The sequence below is a fragment of the Rhineura floridana genome, chromosome 3 (genome assembly GCF_030035675.1).
Source record: "Rhineura floridana isolate rRhiFlo1 chromosome 3, rRhiFlo1.hap2, whole genome shotgun sequence".
Classification (NCBI taxonomy): Eukaryota; Metazoa; Chordata; class Lepidosauria; order Squamata; family Rhineuridae; genus Rhineura; species Rhineura floridana.
The window spans coordinates 192130668-192157051 of NC_084482.1; the positions used below are offsets into that span (position 1 = coordinate 192130668).

Sequence of the window (26384 nt, forward strand, 5' to 3'; positions counted from 1 at the left end):
ATCTCCACACAAAAGTTGTTTGGGATCTGAACAGGGTGGTTTATAACAGATGCTATTGGAGGTGGCTGATTCATAGGGTTGTCATAAGTCGAAATTGACTTGAAGGCACATAACAAATGGAAGATGGTTGTAATCCCATCACACTTTCACAAGAAAGCTTGCCATCACAATATGGCAGCTGCTACAGTCCTGAGAATCTGAATATTCAAAACCACAAAATGCATGCTTCTAGTCTTCATGGCTGCTGTGGGGGTTGGAGGACTGAGATGTGGGCAGTTTCAACTAGATTCATAGGTCACATCCACACCACACATTTAAAGCACATGGTTGCCCCCAAAGAATCCTGGGAACTGTAGTTTACAGGTGCTGGGAAGTATAGCTCTGTGCAGGTTAAACTACAGTTCCCAGGATTCTTTGGGGGAAGCCATGTGCTTTACATGTCTGGCGTGGATGTGACTTTAGAATCAAACTAGGTGGATCATGAAATATGCCTTTGAAGCTCGTGCTTTGTTTGTTTATTTATTTGTTTGTTTATTTTATATATATATACACACACACATACCCTGCCCCATAGCCGAAGCTTGGAATTTCCAGGGCCCACCCAAGACAGTTCAATCTTATTTCAATACTGAAGATGGGACAGGCAGGCTACGTGGCACAAACAACTGTTGTTCAAAGTTTCACCGCTGCTCCCCACCTCCTGTGCATCTGATGCCTGAGCCAATGCCTCACTCAGCCTAGGGGTTGAGCTGGCCCTGCTTCATCTGCATATGAGATCCTCTCTTCATGCTCTGTCAACTAATATAGTATAACACTGATGTGGTAATGTAACTTTAGATCACAAATGTAAAATGTAACAAACTTGACCTAAAATATTGTATCATGCAGTAAATCCAAATGTGTTTTGACCAAAAAGTTGTCTTCCGTGCAGGGCTATGGAGTCAGAGTCGTGGGGTCGGAGTTGGGAGCAATTTTGGGTGGAGTCTGAGTCAGTAGAAATGTACCGACTCCGATTCCGACTCCTTCATAAATGGCAAATGTATATTAACTAGTAATAACAAATTTACTATAGTAAAATGGTAGCACAAGGCATTTCATTATCACCACCACGTGAATCCAGAGCTTGGAAAAGTTACTTTTTTAAACTACAACTCCCATCAGCCCAAGGGTCGGAGTCGGAGGTCTGGCATACCGACTCCACAGCCCTGCTTCCGTGGTTACGAATGTATGAATATGTACATAGTTACATATATGCTGCTTGGCATATATGATGGGGAATTTTGGGATTCGTTGGACAGGGGGTCCTTAAGGAAATTGAAGACACAGGCTTGCAGCAAAGGTAGGGCTTTATTGGTTATGTGTGCACGGTCAGTCTCCCTTGAGTGGGCGGAGAGCTGCAACATGGCACTGTTTGCCTGAGTTTTTTATACATTCCAAGACAAAGACATTTCCATTTCCCAATTGGAGTTACACATATGCATTACATCGAGGTTACCAGCACATTTCTATTATGAGCTCAGGCACTCCAGTGCTGACTCTTTTCAGGCCTTGGAGAGTACTGAGATGTCCAGTACAAGTATCCCCGTATCTTGTCTTCTGGGCCAGGCTGTTCCATGCATTCCTTGTTACCATGCCTACATATGCGTAACAGGCAGAGGGAAGACAGCAGACCAAGGAAAGGATTTTTAGCTGGCCTACTACACTATTAAATTATTAAAATGTTATAAATCCTATAGATTTCTAAAAATACATTTTGCCTACTTTTTTGTATATAAAAATTCCTCATTATATACACAAATGATGAATTCAAAAATATTTCAAATACTGAAGACATTATTTAAAATATCTGTATAAATCAGAAATAACACCCAGCTAAGTTAAAACCATCTGAAACGGGCCAAAAAGTTGCCTGTTGTATATTAACTTACTTTGAAGCACAGGTGTGAGCTGTCCTTCAGGATAAAACATGTACATACTGTGGCCTATCTTATGGGTCACCAAGGAGTATTGTATTTTCCCTAATTCAGTGCCCACTCATATTGATTTACCATATTCAGGAACACCACTGCTCTGGGCATTTAGATGCTTGACCAATCTCATTTCCATCTCAATGGAGAACTTCAGTGAGAAGGTCCAGGGCATGGCTATTAGCCAGATTTGGTTTCTTTTGGAAGGGGTTGACTAGAGGTTTATGGAATTTTGTAATTATTTTAATGTATTTACAAATATACAAGTTGAGCATAGGTAGAGATACAGAACTTGAAATACTCTCAACAGCAAATTCCTTTGCTTCACATCAGATCTCTAGAGAGAGAGTCAGCACCCCAAAATGCTTGCCTAATTTTCAGACCAAAAACTCAGTGCGTGCTTTCTCTCTGTATTGCCTCCTGACTCAGAAGTGCAGTTTCTGTTGTTTCTTTTCACACATTAGCCTAGATTACAACTTCCTTACTCAGGAGAAGTGGGCTGGATATGGCCTCTATCCCCTTCTCTAGTTGTGATTTTCCTATTTAGAACATTTAAATATTAGACAAGTGCCATCTCTTATCTTTTCGGCGCCTACTGAAGACCTTTCTCTTTCAACAAGTCTTTTAAATTGAGGCTTTATCCCAGTTTGCATCTGTGTTGGAATTGCTTTTTAATATGTTTTTAAACCTTTTTTAAAAAAGATGTTTTTAAAACCTTTAAAAAAATGTTAAAGGTGCTTTGTTTTAATATATGTTAAAGTGTGTTTTTATGACGTTTTAAAACATTTTTAGTGCTTTTGTTTGCCCTAGGCTCCTACTAGGAGGGAGGGAGGAATATAAATCAAATAATAAACATCCTAGAGTGGTCCTGTAGCAAGAAGCGATTTTCTAACTATAAGCTCCCAGTGAGAAACATCACCTGACAATTCCAATTGGTATTAATAATCCTTTATCAAATCCGAGACCCTGGCAAGGTATTGCCCTAAGGCAATTCCACGGTAATAGTCCTGTTCACCCAAATCTGCTCTCCAAAGCCACAACAAGTTGGATTACAGCCTTGAGCTGTCAGCCTTTGCCAGCTTTACACCAATAAGCAAGATGGAACCTTCAGACAAAAGAGGAAAATGGAGATACTGTCAACGATATCAAAAACAGAAAACCATGAAAGGTTTGTAGCAATGGCAAAAATCAATTCAAATATATTCAAATGCTATTGGGTTACCTGAATTGTTTCCATCCCAACTGGCGGTTATAGGAAATGCAACTTTTAAACTGTTGGACTACAACCCCCATTATCCCCAAGTGCCATGGTCAATGGTTAGGGAGTAATCAGGGCCGGTTCTAAAGGGTGGCCAGGTTGGGCACTGGCCTGATGGCCCCTGGAGCTACAGGGCCCCCTCAGCTGCCCCTCTGCTCCCCTTCTGTGATCCGCACCCCCCACATACCCACATCTCCCCACTTACCTGTCTGCTGTCTTTTACCATTGCCCTTAACAAAGATGGCGGCCGCGGTTTCCCTAAGGTACTGAAGCCCCTGCCGCCATCTTAGTTGATGGCAGAGATGTGGGCGCGTAGCACACATGCGTGCCATCAACAAAGATGGCGGTGGAGGCTTCATCCCCTTAGGGAAACCGTGGCCACCATATTCATTAAGGGCAACGGTAAAAGACAGCAGACAGGTAGGTGGGGGGGCTGCATGCGCGTGCAAACGCGAACGTGAACGCACGCACACTCTGGGGCCCAGGGCAAGCTGATGCCCAAGGGCCCCGGAATTCCTGGAGCCGGCCCTGGGAGTAATAATCCAGCATCATCTGGGGACCCAAGGTTGGAGAAGGCTGCCTTAGCCCCTCAGTTGGGATCATAGTACCCGACCAACTGCCATTCCCAACAACAACATAGTTGAGCCTTACAAGCATCATCTGTGGCCCTTCTCCATATCCCCCTGAAAGTGTGGCAATAACAGAGAGGGCCTTTACAGTTGTGTCCTCCTGCACTCTCCTGAGGCAGGCCTGCCTAGCACCAATACTGACATCTTTTCCTTACTAGGTTTCCTCCCCAGCTAGGCACCTGATGGAATTTGACCTAGCTGAGTCAGGGCTTTATGTTCCATTCTGGGTTGCTAATAAGTCTTTCCCCTCCCCACTGTGGAAGCTGATGCCTTATTTTCTTTTACTGATTTGGTTGTTTAAATGTTGGTGATTATTTTTTTAACAATTTTGTATGTTTTTAGAACTGAATTTTAAGCCTTCTACAGACTGCCTTGTGTTAGGCAACTGACTAATTAAATAATAGTCTTCAGCTGGTGAGCTGAGTCTGAAAGTTTGTGTAGCTAGGAGCTGGGAGCTACCTTCTAAGAAGCTAGGGGGGACAAACTGGTTGTGATTGACAGGAGCATTCCAAGGCAGTTAGATGTCGGTTAGGCTCTGGAATGGGGAGGGTGGGTTAGAGCAACTATCAGGCTTTAAGGGAAGTGAAGTCAATTAAGAAATAGGATGGGAAAGAAAATGTAAATCAAGCATTTTCAGTGGCATATCATCTCAACAATCTTTGATAGTTAGGAATAATGGGTGATAGGGATTGTTGCCTAACAAGATGTGTTGATGGTTCAGTCCTCAATAACAACTGGTAAGTTATCTTACAACAGTGGTCTCTGCCTCTTGACTCATGGATCTGGGGTAACATTTCTATCTGGCTCTCCTAGGGGTGTAGTTGTCCAAGGTCACGGGGTCATAGACCCCTTACTTTTTTGGGAGCAGGGTCCCAGCCAGGCCCCTATGTATGAGCCCATCATCATGAAAAGGTTAGCCACTGAGAAGAGTCCTTGTCCCTTTGTGCTAATTGGAACCAATCAGAGTGAAAGGAGGTTAGTCAGCTACAAAGAAGTGAATGGAGGAGATTGGATACTGGGCCCAGTCCTGAGCCACCCCCATACACTGCATTCAATCAAAATCTGCAGTGAGATAGCTCCAGTGACAAAGGCTGCCCCTGGTGCTCAAGATTGCCTGGAAAGCACAACTCCATCTGGTGCAGTTATGGGAAGAATCTGTGGTGGTGTTGATGGAGAGAGGCTGTAGCTCAGATGCAGAGCACATGCTTTGTATGGTGAAGGTCCCAGGTTCAATCCTCGCCTAGCACTTTTAGGTGGGACTGGAAAAGATCCCCATTTGAAACCCTGGAGAGCTACTGCCAGTTAATGTTGAAAATAGTGGACTAGATATACCCAACAGTCTGATTAGGCAGAAGGCAGCTTCCTCTGTTCCTATGAAACTAGATCACTGCTATTTTCAGGAGTGCTGCTGCTTTGATAAACTTTGAATTTAAAATTTAAAACTGGTTTAAACATTGTAGCAGTTTGATACTGATGTAGTTTCTGTTGTTGGTATCTTAGTGATTTGAATCAGGGCCAGCGTCAGAGGGCGGCCAGGCTGGGCCCTGACTGAGGGCCCATGTGGCCCCTAAAGGGCCCCTCCTTAGGGTGGGAGGGTGGTGCTCCTGTTCCGTGATCCACAGCAGCATCAGGTCCTGCAACCCAACCCTGCCGCGGATCATGGAGAGGGAGCTTCCAGGCAGCCCCCCCCCCCCGGCCTGACACCAGGTGCAGGCCCTCACAGCCAACTCCAAGGCAGAGTGCTTTCCTGGTGACAGAGATGGAAGTTCTGTAGACCACAGCAAAACACACACACCCGTCCCTGCAGCCTCTGTTGGTGTTGCACCGAGTATTCAGGTGGGCAAAGCTGGGTCAGATCAACTCCTCTCAGATCACCCACCCAGGTCTCAGTAATGCACACCAAATTGGCACCCAAATAATGGATGAGGGTGGATGATCAAATCATGGAAGAGGGTGGTCTTAATGTGTACCTAGTGAAAGCATGTAATATGGGGGGTTTTGGGTGCTGAAAGGAATGTTTTTTTCCCACAAGTTTAGAGAAATTTTACTTGCAATGTTTGCTAGCTTGTTAATCTGGATTTAAGTCTTACTTTATGAAATGTGCTTGATATATTCATTACAGTTTTTGCTGCATCTACATAGTGATATGTTTGTTGTGACTGTGGGGTGCTTTGAGCATAATTTGGAAAAGTGGCATATATATTAACTTGATAGTGATGCTGTTATATAGTTAAACCACTTTGTCCAGGCTTTTGTCCAGGTTTGTGCACTCTATCATTTTTTTTCCAGATCTAGCTCTCACAAGCAGCAGATGAAGAGGTAAATTTAGTTTGTTTCTGGGTTTCAGGCTGAGATGAAAGTTTACTTTCATTTTCTTATACTTATATCCCACCTTTCTTCCATCATGAAACCCACGATGGCATACTGGTATCTTCAGGTGTCCCATTCAGCCGCTGTCCAGATCTCCATGGTGGTAGTCCTATATGCCTTCAGACCACATATATGTGGGTCATATGACTGAACCTTCTACCATGCAGAAAAATATCCCCTGCTTAAAGGAATCTATGGTGCATCGGTGGAATCTATATCAGGGAATACAGTTCTAGCCTGGTGGCCTTCCTGTAATACTAGAGAAATGTTGGTATGACGTTTATTTTATTTGTTAAGGGGAATAATAATGTAGCAATAGCGCAGTGTGTGGTGTTGATGTGTTGGGTGGAAGCGGTCAACTGTTGGAGGTGTTTAGATTTGCTGATAATTTCTCTCTCTGTCTCTCTGCATCAACAAACAAAACTCCCTTTCTCTCAAGTTCTTGCAAACTTCCCTTACAGCCTCTTCAAATGCCGCCGATCCTCAACGTTTCGACTTTGCGACCCGTCCATGACTCTTCTAAGCTAGCGAGCGCTCGGACGTTCCAGCTGAATGCTGCCCGTGGCAAACCAGCCAATCAGGGAGAGAATAGGAAAGGAAGTTGCATTCTTTCCTCCCGTCTGCTCCCAGGCTAAGCATCAGAACTTTGTTTCTATCTCGGCATGGATGCGTCAGACGACCCCATGCGAGGCTTCCAAAAGGCAGCCGTGTGCTCTATCTGCCTCGAATATTTCAAGGACCCTGTCTCTATCGACTGCGGGCACAACTTCTGTTTGGGCTGCATCACCCAATGCTGCGAGAAGTCCAAGAGACACTTCTGTTGCCCTCACTGCCGAAGGAGAGCTTGCAAGCGAGATTTCAGGCCTAATCGGGAACTGGCCAGTATGATCGAAATAGCCAAAAGGTTCAAGCTGCGGGCGGAGCAAGCTGCAGAAGGGATGGGGGTGTGCGAGGGGCACCAGGAACCTCTGAAACTCTTCTGCGAAGATGACCAAACCCTCATCTGCGTGGTATGTGACAGATCCAAAGAACACAGAGCTCACGCGGTGCTCCCCATACAGGAGGCGGCCCTGGACTATAAGGTAAGGAGTGTGATGTCTGTGATGGGAGTTTCCTTCCTGTTTGGACCAGCTAACAACTAACCTCTCTGTGACAGCTTTTTGGCAAATTGGATTCAGTTACTACTGGAAATGCATAGCGGATTTGGTATTAAAAACTGATTTCTATAGTGGCAAATTCCACAAGGGTAATTCTGTTAGAGCCAAACCAGCCATGATGCCATTCACATAATTAGCAATTGTGTGATTGTTTTTAATTGGGATGGGGTGGAAGGGCTTTCATCCTTTGCTTCCCATTGCAGTCCTAATCTGTACCTGCTTACTTGCATTGGAAGGCAAGCTTCCATTGGCGTAAAGGGGAACTTTCCTTCCAGTACACATATCACAAGTGCAAGGGGTCCCAATCCAGATCAAGACTGCAGGGCAAAGCCTATACTGCCACCACCACCAGGATCGCAGTACAAAGTGGAGAGCCAGGTGTGTGTGGGGAGACATGCTTGCTATTTACTTTCAAAAGAAACAAAAGACAAAACCAACAAATTCATATAGTTATTAATTATGTGACTAGCGGCCTGTTTTTCTGTCCTAGCAATTTCTTTCCCCTCCTCCTGCAGGAACAAATTCAGAATCAATCGCAGAGTCTTAAGCAAAAGAGAGAGAAACTGCAGGAGCTTAAGCAGGCTGGTAAGAGGACAACTGAAGAAAACCTGGTAAGTCCCTCTTTTAATTACCATAAATTTAATTGCATCCACACCATACAGTAGGGCCCCGCTTATACGGTGGGTTCCGTTCTGGACCCCCGCCGTAAAGCGGAACCCTATTGACTTTAATGGGCTGCGTCGCACGAAAATGACGCGAAAACAGCGCAAAACGTCGCAAAAGGGGGGGAAAACCCTTTAAAATTGAAAATGAACAGCGCCACATCAGCGGAACGCTGTAAAGCGGGGCCCTACTGTACATTTGTAGTGCAGTATTATGACATGTTAACAGTAATGGAGAATCCTGGGAACTGTAGTTTGTTAAGTGTGCTGGGACTTTTAGCTCTGTGTGGTAAGCACCTTGACTATTAAATGTGTAAGAGTGCTTTCAGTGTGACGGAGAGGAGAGCGTTGGAAATTAGTTGCTGAGGATCCACAGTAAATATTGGAGATTATTTTCACACATTCATTTATTTATAAAAATATTTGTGTACTGCTATTCATAAAAAGCGGGTTACAACATATTTAAATACATGATAAAACCATATGCAAATTTTAAAATCAGAAATGATTAACTAACTATTGTAGAAAGCTATCTGCTCTATTGCCTGCATAAGACTGGTGACATAGAAAAGTTTTCAGCAGGCATTTAAAAGTCAGAACAGAAAGTGCTTGCTGATCTCTTAACCTCAGTACTTCAGACTCTGCATACTCTTGTGATATGTAGGAGTCTATATCTGTGCTCCCTATCGTGAGTGCTGTTGCAACATAACATATCTTGTATTCATTCATGGCTGTGTGTATTGGGTGCTAAGAAATCCCCCATATTCTGTGCCCTGAACAGTATTAGAAATAAATATGTAAGACACTCTGGCATTTATGTAAGATTTTTCCTCTAAATCCTTCACATACAATATTATACTATAGCCAGTGTGGATTTTTCACATTCCGTAATGTTAAATTGAAAATACCCCCATGCCATTCTGATGCTTCCCATAAATTCATTTCAAAACAAAACATTACAAAACGTATAGCCCTGAACTCAGAAACGCTTGTTTAACAACCCTCTAAATTTTCATAGCGACACACAAAACAGAGAGAATCAAGAGCTCAAAGTGTAAAAAAAGGGGAAAACCCACACCCCTTTTGGACTTTTTTCTGAGAGTTCTCATAATTTGTTGAAATTAATTAAAAATCAGTCGTGTTCACTGAGTACCCATAATCTTATTACCGACCTTGCCCCATACTCTGACCTTCATCTTCTGCAGTTTAAAAGTTAAAAAAATCCCTGGCTCATTTTTAATTAATTTAAGAAATTTTACCTTGAACTCAATTAATGTCGGGCATGCTCAGTAAGAATCAACTGTAAGTGTTCTAAAAGCCACACTCACAGCTGCTTGACTTGCCTAATCAGAGGGCCACACCCATGGCAGACCTTTATTTCACTTGAGACAGTCATGGCTTCCACCAAAAAATCCTGGGAAGTGTAGTTTCTGAAGGGTACTGAGAGGAGACTGCTATTCCCCTGACAAAGCTCCAGTGGCCAGAGTGGTTTAATAGTCAGCTGCTCTGACTGAAGTTCTGTGAGGGGAACAGGGCATCTTCTAGCAACTCTCAGCACCCTTCACTAACTGCACTTCCCAGGATTCTTTGGGAAAAGCCACAACTGTGTAAAGTGAAATTAAGGTCTGGTGTGGATGTGGCCAGGGACAGCTTTGGTTTAAATTTGGGTGGGAGGCTACATGTGCCTGCTGCAGAATAAAAAAGTGGGGGAAACCCTGAAAAGCAATGTTCTGTTAACAGTGTTTTCCTTTTGGAAAGGAAAGGGGCTTCCCCTCTGCCCAGTGCCCACCCACCCAATTTCCTCCCCTCCCTGCCCCTCCCCCAAGTCAGTTTCACCTATCCTAAACATGATTGCACAGAAATAAATCCAATTGAACTCAAAAAATATGCAAATGATCAGACTCACCCTCCCTTCTCCCTCCTATCCCCTCTCTCTTGCCCCTTCCCTTACCCTTCCTTTGCCTCTCCCTACCCATCCCCTTCTAATCCCCTCCTTCCCCCTCCCCCCCATGGTCAGTTTTTCCTATCTTAAGCATGATTGCACAGAGTAAATCCCATTGAACTCAATAAGCATGAAAATAATGATTTTCCCTCCCCTTCTCCTCCCTCCCATCACCTCCCTTTTGCCCTTTCCCTCCCCTTTCGTTTGCTCCTCCCCTTCCAATTTCCTCCTTTCCCCTCCCCTTCTTTTGCTCCCCTCTCCCGTCCCTTTGTCCTTCCCTCTCCTCCGCCCTCCCCCTCCTACTCCCCATGGTAAGTTTTACCTATCCTAACCAGTGGCGTCACTAGGGTTGGTGTCACCTGGTGCGGTAACTCATGGTGTCACCCCCATGGACCTCCTCCCGTACCAGACCATACAGAATCCTTAGTAATGTTTTTTGTACTAATGTAAATCGTAATTCCCGTATATCACTGAATGCAATGGCAATAGTAGTGACATAAACAACGAGCAAAATTAAAATTACACCTTTAAATTACAATATCATATGCACAGCCCAAATTCTTGCTCTTATCACTAATGAGAGTTAATTATCTTGCATATGCCTATAGTAAATTTTCAGATACTTTCAGACCCTCAGCAATTTTCAAGCGGTCTGTGTAGAAGAAAAGTTTGGGAACCCCTGGTATAAGACGTCTGCTTATGTCCCTATGCTGCTCTCACCCCTCATTTAGGTGCCTGGGATGCATGCGTGTGGACATACCTCCTTACAGTTATGGAAAGTGATTCTTAATAATAAGTCTCCAGAAACAAAGTTACATCGGTATTTATCAGTTGTTTAGTAGAAAATTCAGAAGTGCAGAGTCCCTTCATGATAGTTGCAGCCACATACACCCTTTTTTACTCCTGGATTAAAAATGAGATCTTTGTTAATGCATTCTCTCACAACAACAAATATCTCTAGGAGCCAGTCAGCATGTAAGTGGAGAGCGTTAGCAATTGAGAAGAGTCTTCTCAGTGGCTGACTCACCTCCTTTCACTCTGATTGGCTCCAATCAGCAGGAAAGGCAAGGAAGCCTATTAGAAGACTCTTCTCAGTGACTAACACACTCCCTTTTCTTGCTGACTGTAGGATGCTTGGAGACATAGGGGCCCTGCTCCCAAAAAAGCAGAGGGACTAAGATCCCCTGGGCGACTACCCTCCTGGTGCTTATGGACATGACTGTAATATATTTTGTGACGTGCAAGTTCGATATTATTTAGTGTGTTTAGGATTACACTGATGGCATTTCCAAATATGTACTTTCACACAGACTTTGGTTTTCCATAACACAATGTTTGTCCAAGCCTTCACACTTGAGGGGGCATTACTTGCATACCCCTTCCATAAGCACATCAAAGTTGGATACACATGTGAACCAAGACCCAGACAAAAGGGCACTCAAAACAAAAAGGTAATTACAGTGGCTGAGTAGATCTTGTACAGTGGTTATACTGACTGGGCAGCCACTGTCCTTCACATTTTACAAAATACTTTTTCCTATACAAAGATTAAATTTCTGTGTATGAAAAAGTAATATATGAAGTGGTCTCAGTAGTGAGAAAAGTAAACAAGTGAATGGTGATCCGAATGTTTTTCATTCTCACGTTATGAAGCTAGCTGCCAGATGATGTATCACCTTCCCTACGCATGCAGCATAGACTGAAAAAACAGCACCCAAGCCACCATTCAATATGTGCATGTGTTCTTTCCAACATGAATCTACAGGTCTCAAAAAGTAATGTGTGACAAAGTCCTCAAACACCTTATAACATGCCTCAATTATGGTCTCTTGTTCTACCAGCATGCCTTCACACCATCACTTTGCCAAAACATAAGGATAGGTAAATTGCTTTTAGGGAGGTTCACAATTATGATTTCCTATTTATTTAATCTAAAAATATTTAAAATACATAAAAACAGCCAGGGGAAGATATTGGAGAAATATAAAATAAATACAAATTAAAAAGGGGGGGAGGTGAAGAGACCTTAAATGTGCTACTCACCATCTCTCAGCCTATCCTCCCGTCAGGATGAAAACAATGGAGAACCATGACCACCCCCAGGAAGAAGGGCACACTTAAAATGTGGAGGAAAAAATAATCTACAACCAGTGTGAAATCAAATACTTATTGATTCTTTATTACTGTCTGGCCATAGGGCTCAAACAGGTAGTACTTTTTATAATTACAAAGGTCATTTTTTAAAAGAACAGGTAAAAACATAAATATTATTACAGTCGAACAAGTAATACATTTTCTAATCAGATTAATCATTTTTAAAATTACAGATAGAATCATAATTATTATTGCTGTGATTGTATTTGCTAACTTAGGAGTCCTAATTCCGCTGACCGTTTCCTCCGCAGCTTCAATGCTGCTAAGGCAAATAAGGCCACCCTGTATGTAATGCCAGGGTCCCTATCTGAAAGGAGGAAAAAGATACGTGATGGTGGGTCTACTGGAACATGGGTCAGTACCTCATCCAAAAATTTTGATCGAGGATGATTGTATAGGGAGCATTTTAACAAGTAGTGTGGGAGATCTTCCACCTCAGGAGCATCACAGATGCACAGTCTTTGGGTCCTTGGGGTCCCAATGTATCTTCCAGTCAAATATGCCGTGGGCATTGACTGGAATCTAAGAGCTGTAAAAGCGTGACGGAGATTTACTGCTGTGAGAAAATCTAGATATTGCGCTTTAGTTTGATCGATTTTGAAAAGACTGTACCATCTTGTAAACTTAGAGTTTGTTATTGTTAACCTATCTGTCCACGCAGTATGTCAAAGAATGATCTCCGTAAAGCTAATTTTATTAAAGGGATCCTGTAAGGCTTTACAATCTACGTGATAGATTTGGCAAATTTTTGTTAATTGGGCGGACCAGAATTTGTCCAACCATATGTTTGAAACATTGATTTTTAAGATTTGCCTTGAAGGGGATTGTTTATCCGCCTTCCAATAATTTACCAGAGCTGAATGGATCTTTGCCCTAACTGGAGAGGTCCTGTTTCAGCCCGAATTAGCGCCGCTGGAGTAGCTGAAGGGAGGAGCAGAAGTTTTTTTAAGAAATTATTTTGAACTGTCTCTAATTGTTCTAATAATGGGTTTTCCCATCCCCAAATAGGTGCTCCATATTGCATAATGGATACTACTTTGCTCTGAAATATTTTAAGAGCTGGGGAGACTAAATTACCTCCTGCTGAACGATAGAAATTCAGGATAGTTCCACTGGCTCTAAGTGCGGCCGATTTAGTGTACTCTATGTGCTTTCTCCAAGAAAGGGAGTCAGTGAAATATACGCCGAGATATTTAAAAGTCCGGCATTGCTCGATTTGATGACCATTAATTGTCCATTTGTGTATTGGTGACCTATTACCAAATATCATGATTTTTGTTTTGGAGCAATTGATCTGAAGCTTTTCGGTGTCGCAGTAAGATGATAACTTTGTTAAGGCCCTTCTAAGTCCATTGCGGGTTATTGATAATAAAACCATATCATCCGCATATAATAGGAGGGACACTTTCCTTGTGCCCAGGGATGGGGGGAAAAGGTCAGTTCCTGAAACTGCTGATACTATGTCGTTAAGATAGAAATTAAATAGAAATGGGGCCAAGGGACATCCCTGTTTAACTCCTTTGGTTATTGGAAAGGGATCTGTCTGCGAGCCTGTTGGGTCCACTCTAACTCTAGCACTGGTATTTGAGTATAAAGATTTTATCAGACATAAAAGGCGACTGTCTATGTTAGAGATTTTAAGTTTCTCCCATAATCTTGGTCTGTCAGTTGAATTGAACGCAGCCGCTAGATCTACAAAAGCAACATATAAACGTTTTGTCGGACCTTGTATTGATTTTTTTGCTAGGAAGGAAAGAGTGGCACAATGGTCTATGGTGTTAAAACCTTTCCTAAATCCTGCTTGTTCTGGGCAGATTATCTGATTGTCCTCCTCCCATTCCTCTAGCTTCATCATCAGAAATTTTGCGTAGAGTTTAGCTCCGGTGTCTATCAGGCTTATGGGATGATAATTATTTGGATCTGCACGTTTGCCCTTTTTGTAGATTGGAATGATTATACTTAGGTTCCAGCCTTCAGGCAGGGTACCTGTATTATTTATTTGGGTGAAAAGTTTGGCCAACACTGGGACCCACCAGTCAGGGAAGTTTTTAAAAATTTCTGGAGGTATCATGTCCTCACCGGGAGCCTTCCCTTGCTTAAGGGAGGAGATTAGGACCTTAATTAAGGATGGTGAGACTGTGAGCCAATGGGCCATTGATGTCTCCTGCCACAGATGGAGAGGGGAGTGACAGGTGGGTTGTTGAGTATTATGACCGCCATAATGATCGAACCATTGTGTTGCTCTTATCTGACATGGCTCTCGGGGGCGGTTTATCCCTCTGGCTGTAAGGTCCCAAAATTTACTCTCTATCTTTGACCGCTTGTGCAAGGGAGTGCCATCCAGCTCTGGCAAATGAGTGTTTTTTCTGTTTTAATAGCTGCTTGTAGTGTGTTCTAAGTGACACTAGAGTTACCCGAGTGTAGTTTATTGGGTCTCATGATATCCTCCTTGAATATTTCATTAGCTGATTCCTGGCCTTTATGCAATCTCTGTCAAACCATGACTTGGCCCAATATCTAAGTGGCTCCTGTAAATGTATCTTTGTTAGTTTAGGTCTGAGAGCTTGTGTTATATTTTGATATTGGGCCAGGACATCGCCGGAACCATTTATAAGCTTTTGTTTGTATGCTTGGAGTTGAGGACCGGTCAGGAGGTAATCGATAGAGGTATGTACCTCTTGGGACCAGGGCTTTCTCCGTTCTATCGGTAAGCACCCGTCCCTCACAAGCCTTATAGGAGGGAGACTAGTTAGAGGCGTCTTTAAAGACAGCGTTAGGGGAAAGTGATCACTTTCAGGCCTATTATCAACTCTGAACCCTGAAACCTCTAAATGGAGTGGCATTGAGATAAATATGTAATCGATTACACTGGCACATCTATTGGTCATATAAGTATATGTTCCGTTAGAGGAGTCCAGTTTAGAGCCATGAAGACAGTAAAGGGTTGACATTTTCAGGAACTCGGCTAGCCAGCGGCCTTGTTTATTAGAGTGTATGTCCTGTGATGACCTGGTGTCTGTGGCAGGAGGTGGATAGGGATCAAAATTCGAAGAGACTTCCTCCTGTGGTCTGATTTGGCCTAGTCTGGCGTTAAAATCCCCACATAGAATAATATGAGATTGTGGGTATTGTTTCCTTATGTCATTCATTATGTCTGAAAGATCTTCCCACGTTGATTCCATTTGGGCTATTGTGGGTGGAAAATAGATATTTACACATATGAGTGTACCAATTTTGTCGTCGGTCAACCTTACTGCTAGGGCATATTGTGTGTCTCCGCAGGATAATATCTCGGACTCCAGCAGTAGATCCACCGAGATTAATGTGGTAAGACCCCCACTTGCTCTCCCTTTATTTTTGCTTTTAGTTGCCGGTAACCTCGGAGAGATGGTGCTTCTTCAGAAGGTAACCATGTTTCTTGAAGACATATTACCTTGAATTTTTGTAAGTATAGTGACCATTCAGAGTCATGGAGTTTGTTATTCCATCCCATGATATTCCATGAGAGTATCAAAACGGGTCAATTACAGGCTGTTCTATAGGTATTTATGTTAGTTTTTGTATAGCTGTCAGAACAAAGATTTGATCCCTCTGTCAGACTCCTTGACAGCAGGTGGGACAACGACTTTGTCTTCTCTTTCTGTACTAGATTAGAGGCCAATAAAGATGTATCTTTTGCCATTCTCTCTGGTTGGACTGAGTCCCACTCTTTTCCAGCTTCTCTGGTATTGGATAACTGAGAGGGAAAATTTGGCATAGGCAGCTGGATATGTACATTCACCAGACGGAATTTCATGAGGTCCAATCTGGCAAGTATTGCAATTCTTTCGTTGAACGGAAGTGCGGTGAAAGCTTCCAAGAGTGATAATTCATCCTCATCCAAGGGTTCTTGGGACCAATACAAGGTTTGGTTCAACTCTTGTGCCTGTAAAGTCTCTGCGATATCAAAGTCGGATGTAGTCACTTTTGAAGCCAAAATAGGTTGGTCTACTTGGTCCAGGAAAATTGAATTCTCGTGATATTTTTGATCTTTTGTTATATATCGGAGATAGTAAAGGAATGAAAGTCTTTTTGGTGAGCAAGGGCCAGGGAACTGTCTTGTTTTTGAAGAAACGGTGGGCGTAAACTCCTTGTCGAGCAAGTAAGGGTCTGTCTTGCCAAATTTTTTTTGCCTTCCACACTGTTGCAAACGAAATCACTGCCCTGGCATTTATTCCATTATAATATAAATACTCAACCCGTGTTATATCTTTCATAGAGAGATCAAATAGGGCACAATGATGTAAAAATGTTAGAAGGTGTAGTTTCCTTTCTGTTTGGAACTGCAAACCAATTGGCTTTGGATAGTTGTCGAGGACTATTTTATGCTGGATCCACCTCAAGTCCCATACTTCATGTTGATTTACTTGGTCATCATTTGAGTAATGGTCTGGAATCTGTGGGCTTGATCTTAATAGGTTCAACTCCTGAATGTCCGTATTCCCATTTGTTGGGCTATCTTTCTTTCCCTTGCCTGCTTTGCCTTTCATTTGTGCTGTGTTCTGATCCAAAGTCTTAAATAGCTTATGGAAATTTATTTTGTTCCCTTTCACAGTTTTTATATTTTTTATGTTCTGTGTTTTTTTCCTTTTTGGTGGAATTTTTGTTTTTGTTTTCTTCTTTTTCCCTTTCGATAATTTAGTGGTAGATGGTACTATGTCCTTATGTGGAATTTGTTGTGGCCTTTCGGAAGGGTAAACATTCTTTAAAATATTTGAAGGGTTTTGTTGATGGGGACCCAGAAATTTTAGATGGAATTCCACCAAGTCCGTTAATAAGCTATTGCACTCGGTAAGGAATGCTCTTATCTGTCCTAATTCTGCATTTATCTTCGACAGGCTTGTTGATGATAAATGTTGACAGTCATGTTTTGATGCATTGGATTCTGAGAGGATCTGATTGCCATACTCTTCGGCTAAGGATGGTTCATTGGCAGCCATTTCTATAGAAGTATCCTCCTCTGGGGTTTTATTAGCCTGGGAAAGTAACTTGGCCGGCTCCCAGTCCTTTTGTTCTGCCGCCCTCAGCTCGAGTGCCAGGTTGGGTGTTGTAGGAGTAACATCCTCCCAGTCAATTAAGTTTTTTGTATCTATTGACCAGTCGTTTGGGCATAGGGGAGTCCATCCCTCTGAGTTTTCCTTGTGATTAGTTGGGAGTGACTGGAAAAAATGGGTTATTTTTGGTTGATTCCCGTCCTCTTTCTTGTCCTTGTTGGTTAAAGGTATAGACAGGATTGGCAGGTCTTCTTTTCCTTGACCATTTTGAGATGTATGTGCTGCTTTAAAAGGAGAGCTTCCTTCTAGCACTTTTCATGCCCTCCTCGTCAGTACCATTTTATGTTTGTTTATTGGCAAGTAACTCTTCAAAGATACAAACTGTGTCCTCTGCTCTAAGGAAGGTTTGTCCTTGGCAATACTACGTTTGTTTCAAATGTTTTCAAACTCCGTTTCGTCTCCAGCTGTGGGCTTGCTCTATTTCCTGCATGCTATTATCTCTGTCTTCTGTCTGTTAACCTCCCTTTACAGATAACATTCCTAAGTTGCTGAGAACCACATCAGAAGAGGAGGAAGTTTAGGTTTAAGCTTTGGTGTTATAATTATTAATGGTATTACTTGAATTCGGTTTTGTTGATTTTTGTTTGGTAATCGAGGGAGGACAGATAAGAAAAGGCGACTCACCCTTTGCCGGAACCGGAAATCCCTCAAATACTTATTGGGACACAGTATGAAGAAATATTTATATAAACATGACTCTCAAATATGTTTATGAATTACACAATCTGTAAATATATTTATAGTGCAATCCGATGTTTGTTTACTCAGAAGCAAGTCCCAATGTATTCAATGGGGCTTACTCAAACTGGGAAGTGTGCAGAGAACTATAGCCTCAAGTGATAAGGAACTTGTTATTTCAACTTGTTCTTTTAAGTTGAGACCTTATCCCAGTCTGAGTCTGTGTTGGAATTGCTTTTTAATATGTTTTTAAGCCTTTTTTTTAAAAAAAATGTTTTTTTAAAGCTTTTAAAAAATATTTTCAAAGATGTTTTAATATATTTTAAAGTCTGTTTTTATGATGTTTTAAAGTGCTTTTAGTGCTTTTGTTTGCCGCCCTGGGCTCCTGCTGGGAGGAAGGGCGGGATATAAATCAAATAATAAATAAATAAACTTCATTCACCCAACCCAAAATTCAGAATCATGCCTCTTTAGGCTGTTTTCCAACTGTTTATTCTTGCTTTATGGTTATTGGATTTTAAATGGCTTTATTTCTTGTTGTGAGCTGCCTTGGTTTCCAACCCTACCTCACAGGATTGTTGGAAAGACTACACACACACACTGCAGATGTATAAATACATACAGCCCATATAATAGTTTATTGTCAAACCAGTTGGTCATTGCAGAAAAATCAGTATTAGTTTTAAAAAAATCAGTATTAGTTTCCTACAGAATAGAAACTATAATACCTAAGTAAGCCCTGCCTACTTGCTTTAAAATAGGACTGGAGGGGGGGGGGACAGAAAGAGAACACAAACACAATTCTTTTTTACATTCACTCCAAAGTCCCATTGATTTTCAGCACATTCATAACCATGTCTACTCAAAAGTAAATCCTATTGAATTCAATGGAATTTACTCTGGAGATATGGGATTAGCAATGCTTTCCCCCCCACAAAAGCAAGTATTGGGAAGGTTTTGAAAACACTGCCCAGGATCTGACTCCTACACACAAGAGGGGAAAAAACTGAAATGTATATACTTACCCAATTTATGAGATTTTCAGATAAACGGGGGGGGGGAACCACCATTTTCTGGCCTTGCAATGAGGTTTACTAGACACTGCCACAGGTCAAACAAACACTTCACTGATTGGCTGCAATCCTGAATGGGCGGGGTTAAAGCTACGAAGTGCTATACAGTAGTTTAAAAAAAGATTTAACGGGGCGGCTGACGTTTTTATGTATATCTAGAGAACTGGACCACCTAGAAAATTAATTTTTTAAAAAAAATTAAAGCTGAGAATCACCCCCCTCTGATGGTGTCACCTGGTGCGGTCCGCACCCCCCGCACCCCCCTAGTGACGCCACTGATCCTGACCATGATTGCATGGCAGTAAATCCCACTGAACTCAATAAGCATGCAAATGATCAGACCTGCCTTTTCCCTCCTTCCCCTCTCCTCTCCCTTCCTCCCACCCCTCCCATCTTCCTTATTCCTCCTTTCCCCATCACCTGCAGGGGAGTAAATCCCACTGAACTCAATGAGCATGCAAATGATCAATCCATTCTCTGCAAACTTGCACATTATCCCATTTCTTACCTCCTGGATTAAAAAGCAGAGAAATTCACTAATAGGCAAATAACCTGGTGGTTTAATAATGTACCTATAGCCCACAGATATTGCTATCAAACTTTAAAAAGCAGGGAAATTGGGCAGCTATAGTGAATGCACCAGGGGAGCATATGGTGAGTGGTGGCAACACCTTTCATCTCCAAAGATGGAGAATTACATTTTTGTATGTTTGTTGGTGTTCTTACTTTGCATGAAAGGATGTGAGTCACGCACTGAGGAGGCTCTTCTCAGCAGCTAACACACAGTCTCCCTTTTCATGATGAGTGGCTCCTGTTGTAGTGAAGTGTGGACTCGCAAGATGACAGGGAGCACAAGGGAGATAAGGGAAAATGGAAAAGGGGGTGTGGTTGTAAGGGGGAGTAGTGTGACTATCATGAAGGGACCCCTTGCACTACTGCAAGGAAGGAAGTTTTTTTAGAATGAAAGAAAGGCAAAAAGAACAGCCGTTTGTGAATGTAAATTATGAATTCAAGGTATGATGCTAAAAGCTGTCTCAAAGGGAAGGGAAGGCACAATGCAAATGAAGGCTGTGATGAAGGGGTGCCGTCCCTTGGCACCCTTCACCATCCCAGGAGCCAATTCCCCACCCAGGGTAATTGATCCTGGCAAATATACTTTCCTGCCCAGGCTGTGCCCACTCACAACAGCCCTGCAGTGTAGGTAGACTGCCACCACCCCTTAAACTGGTTAACCACCCTGAGCCAAGGGGAAACTCAGAGCCCAGAAAACTTACCAGGGATTCAAGAGTCAAGAGCCAAAATCCCCAGCAACAGGCCAGAGACAATTATTCAATCGGGCTTCTGCATGAGGTAAGGGCCCATCAATCACCAGCCAAATGGCACATCCTTCCTGAAGCTCCCCAGACTTTACGACCTTGATGGAGCCACGCCTCTCTTGATAAGGTGTTAGGTTGGGCCTCTCTGATTCTGCAGCTGGGAAATAAAACTGCCAACTCATGGTGCTAATGCAGAGGCCAAATGTTAACCTGTGAAGATCCCACACTGTCAAATGAAACCCCACAATTCCCTGCTACACAACCATTTTGTATGCAGGTCTCATGACAAAGGCCATGGTAAGATGTCCACTGGAACGCAAGGTGATGGAGAATGAGGACAGGCAACCCAGTTGGGAGTTTCAGGAGGGAGTCAGGCAAAATGGCCACCAGCACAACTGCTCTCTAAAGCACACCACACAAATCTAAGGGCAATTATCATTTTAAGGATACAAAGACAGGGATGAATTGTCTATTGAAAAGGGGGGGATTCATAAGAAACAAAATGGCAGGGGCACCAGGGTATTATCAGTTATAAGTGACAGGGTGTTATCAGGTGCCCTTCCCAAACCCCTCTCTATTCCAATGGAAGGGTGTTCAGGATTGGTTCATTTCCTGACACACAGGCCTCTTTACCTTTTTGCCAGCATGAGTGACAGCCAGATAGAAACTTCAAGACAAAACAGGGGTGCACTGGCAACAGAACACAATAAGTAAATACTACATCAGCTTTGTTTTGTTGTTATATGCCTTCAAGTCGATTATGACTTATGGTGACCCTATGAATCGGCGACCTCTAATAGTATCTGGTATAAACCACCCTGTTCAGATCTTGTAAGTTCAGGTCTGTGGCTTCCTTTATGGAATCAACCCATCTCATGTTTGGCCTTCCTCTTTTTCTACTCCCTTCTGTTTTTCCCAGCATTATTATCTTTTCTAGTGAATCATGTCTTTTCTTTATATGGCTAAAGTATGATAACCTCAGTTTCATCATTTTAGCTTCTAGTGACAGTTCTGGTTTAATTTGTTCTAACACCCAATCGTTTGTCATTTTCAAAGGTCCATGGTATGTGCAAAGCTCTCCTCCAATACTACATTTCAAATGAGTTGATGTTTCTCTTACCCGGTTTTTTCACTGTCCAACTTTCACATCCATACATAGAGACTGGGAATACCATGGTCTGAATGATCCTGACTTTAGTGTTCAGTGATACATCTTTGCATTTGAGGACCTTTTCTAGTTCTCTCATAGCTGCCCTCCCCAATCCTAGTCTTCTGATTTCTTGACTATTGTCTCCATTTTGGTTAATGACTGTGCCAAGGTATTATAATCCTTGACAAGTTCAATGTCCTCATTGTCAACTTTAAAGTTACATAAATCTTCTGTTGTCATTACTTTAGTCTTCTTGATGTTGAGCTGTAGTCCTGCTTTTGTGCTTTCCTCTTTAACTTTCATCAGCATTTGTTTCAAATCATTACTGGTTTCCAGTAGTATGGTATCGTCTGTATATCTTAATTGATATGAATATATTTATTTGCTGAATTTCATTATCCAAGGCCTTCCATATCTCCCTCCCATCTCTTAGACCAGGATGGGGAACCATCCATATGTTCAGACGGATTCACACCACGCATTTGAAACACATTCAGTGCACACTGAACACACATTATTTATTGAATTTGTATCCCACCCTTCCTTTTGAAAGGAATGGAGGGCAGCAAACATAAACAAAACCATTTAACAAAAAGAACACATGACTTCCCCCAAAGAATTCTGGGAACTGTAGTTTGTTAAGAGTGCTGGGAATTGTAGCTGTGTGTGGAGAAAACTACATTTCCCAGGATTCTTTGGGGGAATTCATGTGCTCACAAGGTGCATTGAATATGCTTTAAATGTATTGTGTGGATCTCAGTTGTTAACATTTTTTAAAAAAGGTTCTCTATCATGAAGAACATCTTGCAAGTAGAAAAGCAGCATGAGGGAGCAGGGCTGGGCTAGAATCTTTCTCATGGGAGTGCATTCAAAACTGTCTGAAAAAGGATGGACAGTAAACTATCACCTCATTCCACTGTACATGTAGAGAGTAGGCCTAAGTGTTCATAGGACTGCATTGTAAGTACTTCACTCTTCCTCCTGATTTTTTAATTACAGGAAAGGTTAGATGCTGAAAGGAGGAAGGTAGCCGGTGAATTTGAACTGCTGCATCAGTTTCTTGAAGAAATAGAACAGCCCCTTCTGGCCCAACTGAATGAGCTAGAGTTGGAGCTTAAGAATGGGCAGGAGGAAAAGGATGCCAAATTATCTGAGGCGGTTTGTGTTCTGGAGGATCTGATCAACGAGATGGAGGAGAAGTGCAAACAGCCAGATAGTGAATTCCTGAAGGTGCATTTGTCAATATGTTTTGACTAAATACTAGTTAATGAGTAAAATAGGTGGGCCTGAGCATCCTGGATTCAGCTGTGACAATAGAATTTGTGGGTTGTCATAGAACCATCAAAACTTGATTGCCTAGCCATAGGCCTTTGCAATATACAATTTTAGAACAGAAAGAACAGCCAACATTTAAAACAATTTTAAAAAGGGAAGACATTAAAACAAAGACCATATCATAGAGATAATAAAAGAATCTTGTGGCACTTTAAAGATTTAACAAATTTATTAGGATATAAGCTTTTGTGAATTCAAGCCCACTACATCAGATGCATGACGTGAAATCTTAGTTGGCAGATATCAAAAAGAAGAAAATTGTAAGGTGGGAGCTGAATGGCAATGTGGTGCAAAAATTAGTCAGTGATAATTAGAGCTTAAATATATGCTAAATAGGCACATGTTTAGCCATTTACAGTAGCAGATTGGTGATAATTGCTGAGATGATTGTATTATCACATGTAGTGTGGAAAGGAGCCATTCATAAGAAACAGTAATAGACAGCACAGATATCCTGGCATGAGTAAGCTAATAACACAAGTAGTGTGATAAAAATCCTTTGCTCTGATTAAACCCACAAGTGATGGCATTGAAATTCTTGGAAGAATTCTAATCCAGCTGTTTCACATTGTATTTAAGGTGCTATAAGACATTGTTCTAGTTCAAAGTAAAGTCTTAGCTTTCTATGGCAATATTTCCAATCACATGCAAGCCATGGCTAACACAGCTTTGTTTAATAGATTGCTAGCTTAGATTTTTCATTGATATGGAAAAGGTCAAGGTTCATAGAATGTTCATAGAATAGTAGAGTTGGAAGGGGCCTGTAAGGCCATTGAGTCCAACCCCCCACTCAATGCGGGAATCCAAGTTAAAGCATATCTGACAGGTGGCTGTCAGCTGCCTCTTGAATGCCTCCAGTGTTGGAGAGCCCACCACCTCCCTAGGTAATTGGTTCCATTGCCATGCTGCTCTAACAGTTAGGAAGTTTTTCCCGATGTAACTTGAGCCCATTATTCTGTGTCCTACACTCTGGGATGATTGAGAAGAGATCCTGGCTCTCCTTTGTGTGGCAACCTTTCAAGTACTGAATATGTTGGCCCATAAAAAAAAATCGAAACCCCTTTCTTTTCCAGAAGGTCTTGGTACAACTTGAAACCTGCATAACACTTATCAGAGCCTCATTTGAATGTTTCCCACTTCCTTCTACATTCCAACTCAAAAGATTCTTACCAGATTTAGACAGACTCATGGCTTCACACCAGCCATTTTTTTCCTTTCCCCTCCACCCTTGCTAGGTTTAACATCTAGCCTGATGAAGAGTCCTGGGAAACTCAAAAGCCTGCACACTATTATGTGAAATTTTAGTTGGCCTGATAAAGGGTTTGCCTTAATAGGGATTTTGGAATCATTAATATGGCTACTCCAAATATGGATTTGCAAAAGCAAGTAGAGTCTCCTAGATGTTGTGTTTGCAGAATGGATTTGGAAAGTTTTTTATATTCATAACATGAATTCTATTTCTTCTTCTGTCTTGCCCTTCCAGAATGCCAAGGACATATTGAGCAGGTATGTGGCTCTTTCCATCTCCTCTTTTAATAAAGAGCTGGCTTCACACATGCATGCCCATCACTTGATTGTCAAAGACATGCTAGTTCACAGCTAAATGTGTACATTTGTTCCGGTTAAAACTTTGTACAAAGTTTTAAATAGAACAAAAGGAGCCAGATGGATGTTGGGAGGCAAAGAGTTGTAATAGTGGAGAGGGCAGGGGGCATCAAGGGAGAACAGGCTAGAGTTGTGGAACAGCAGATGTAATCTTTGGATTTGTGGTGAAATGGCATGGGCAGATAGAGAACTGTGAGCTTTACAATCAAATGAACTTAAGGGTGATTTACAACAGATTGTGATATATACGCACAAATCCCAACCTCACATAATCTGGCAGCCCTTTGTGCCCTGGCTGATAGATGGGGCCAGAGTCTGTTTCCCTTCAGCTCTGCAGTCCCAGAGCAATTGGCAGTTGGAGCTGAGTAAATTTCTGGCAGGTTGGGACATAAGCTCCCTCCAGCTGCTTCTTTTGTGACCAATGGATGAGGCCAGGCTGGTCCTCCCCTTGCCTTGATGTTCTTCTCAGGGGATGGGGTGGCCCTGGGACCTGGCCAGTGGCAGAGGCCAGTGTGTTCTCCCCTGTCCCCTTCAGCATTGCAGTGCCAAGGCACCTAGAAGAAGTTTAAATAAAAAGGATGTGAGAAGTAACAGCCCATGCAGAGAGTGGGAAAGAGAAGTAACATGGCCAGAGCAGAACACATGACAGGAAGTGAAGAATTCAAGACAGCGGGAAAGGATTTGATAGTAAGAAGGCTGAGCAAAAGAGTAATTGGACATCAGAAAGCATTTTGGTAAGCCACAGACAGCAAGGGAAATCTATAAATAAATACACCCTACGTATACTGAGTCTGCTCCCAGGCCAAAATGATCTCGCCTCGGAATGCTGGCAAGAATAATCTGAGTTTATGTTTTCCTCTCACTAGGTCTAACAAGAGGCCACTTAGCTTGCCTTTGAAGATGCCTCCAGACCTAAAAGAGAAACTCAGTGTATTTGCTCAGAAAAGTATTTCCCTAGCAGAAACCCTAAAAAGATTCAAAGGTAAAGGACAATTGACCAAAATCCTTTTTCTCCATCAGTTCTTGCTGTGACCATTTAAACCATTTACTGGCTTTCTCTCCTGTTGTCCTACATCTCCCTCCATTGTATTCAGAATATATCTGCTTTTATCAGTTGGGAACAAAGAGAGCTGAGGAAGGTGGGGTGCATGCAATTGACCCTCACAGGAAGAGGATGCAAGAATGATGGGTGCTCCCCTTACAGCCTCCTAAATCTCATATACTTGAATAGCAAGATTAAATAGTAAAGATAAATTTGGAATCTTAGGAGGGTGGGTGGGATAATAATTTTGCACACTAATCCCTCCCCAATATTTGGCATATAGGGTTCTAGATGTCCTGGACTCTCCTTCTGTCTCTCAACTTCAGCTGCTTCCTCTATTTTTATCCTCTAATAGAATGCTATAAACATATCAAACAATGTAGCATGAAATTGGAAGCCTTGCATCTCACTCTTTTTTTGCTTTTCTCTAGACTCTTTATCATTTGAACTCCAAGAAAAAGAAAAGGATATCTCTTTAGAAATAGGTGTGTAGAAAAAAAGTCAGAAGTAGAAGTTTATTTTATCTTTACATCACAGATCCAAAAATATTATCTATGCAGGCTACAAAGGAATTTTAAAAAATGTCAGAACAAGCAGTGTAAAATGTTGTGTCTAAAGAGTGATTAGATTTTTCCATGAATATGTTTCCAGACTAAAGATTATAGCAATACATGTCAGGGACTCTGAATTTGCTAAGAAAAAACATCTGTGATTGATAAGCAGGGAAGGGACTTCCCAAGACAGATACATTCGTGTAACATATGATATTGCAGAATACGCCCCCTTCCACCTTCCACACCAGGTTTGACAGAGCCCTGAGCAAGCTGCCCACTGTTCCTTTGTGCCATCTGTTGGGGGTGCCCCCCCCGGACATTGAGATAGTGGCTGCAGCCACTTTGTCTAGCCCCTCTGCTGGGTGCTGCGGCTGCCTGTCCCTGCCACTGCACACTGAT

The 26384-nt window shown here is 42.2% G+C and overlaps 1 protein-coding gene across 3 annotated transcripts in view; it reads left to right on the forward strand.

Moving 5' to 3' along the window:
- Window positions 1-4509: 4509 nt before the first annotated feature.
- The window catches only part of LOC133380894 (zinc finger protein RFP-like), a 28767-nt gene continuing 6892 nt past the window's right edge, over window positions 4510-26384 (forward strand). Inside the window, exons 1-7 of one of the 3 annotated variants that reach the window (XM_061619078.1) lie at window positions 4510-4591; window positions 6686-7306; window positions 7897-7992; window positions 22449-22679; window positions 24268-24290; window positions 25256-25371; window positions 25863-25916. In XM_061619078.1, the coding sequence (XP_061475062.1) occupies window positions 6887-7306; window positions 7897-7992; window positions 22449-22679; window positions 24268-24290; window positions 25256-25371; window positions 25863-25916 (940 nt within the window). In that variant the 5' untranslated portion in view covers window positions 4510-4591; window positions 6686-6886. The remainder of the gene's footprint in view (window positions 4592-6685; window positions 7307-7896; window positions 7993-22448; window positions 22680-24267; window positions 24291-25255; window positions 25372-25862; window positions 25917-26384) is intronic. The other 2 variants (XM_061619079.1, XM_061619080.1) reach the window with 2 other exon arrangements.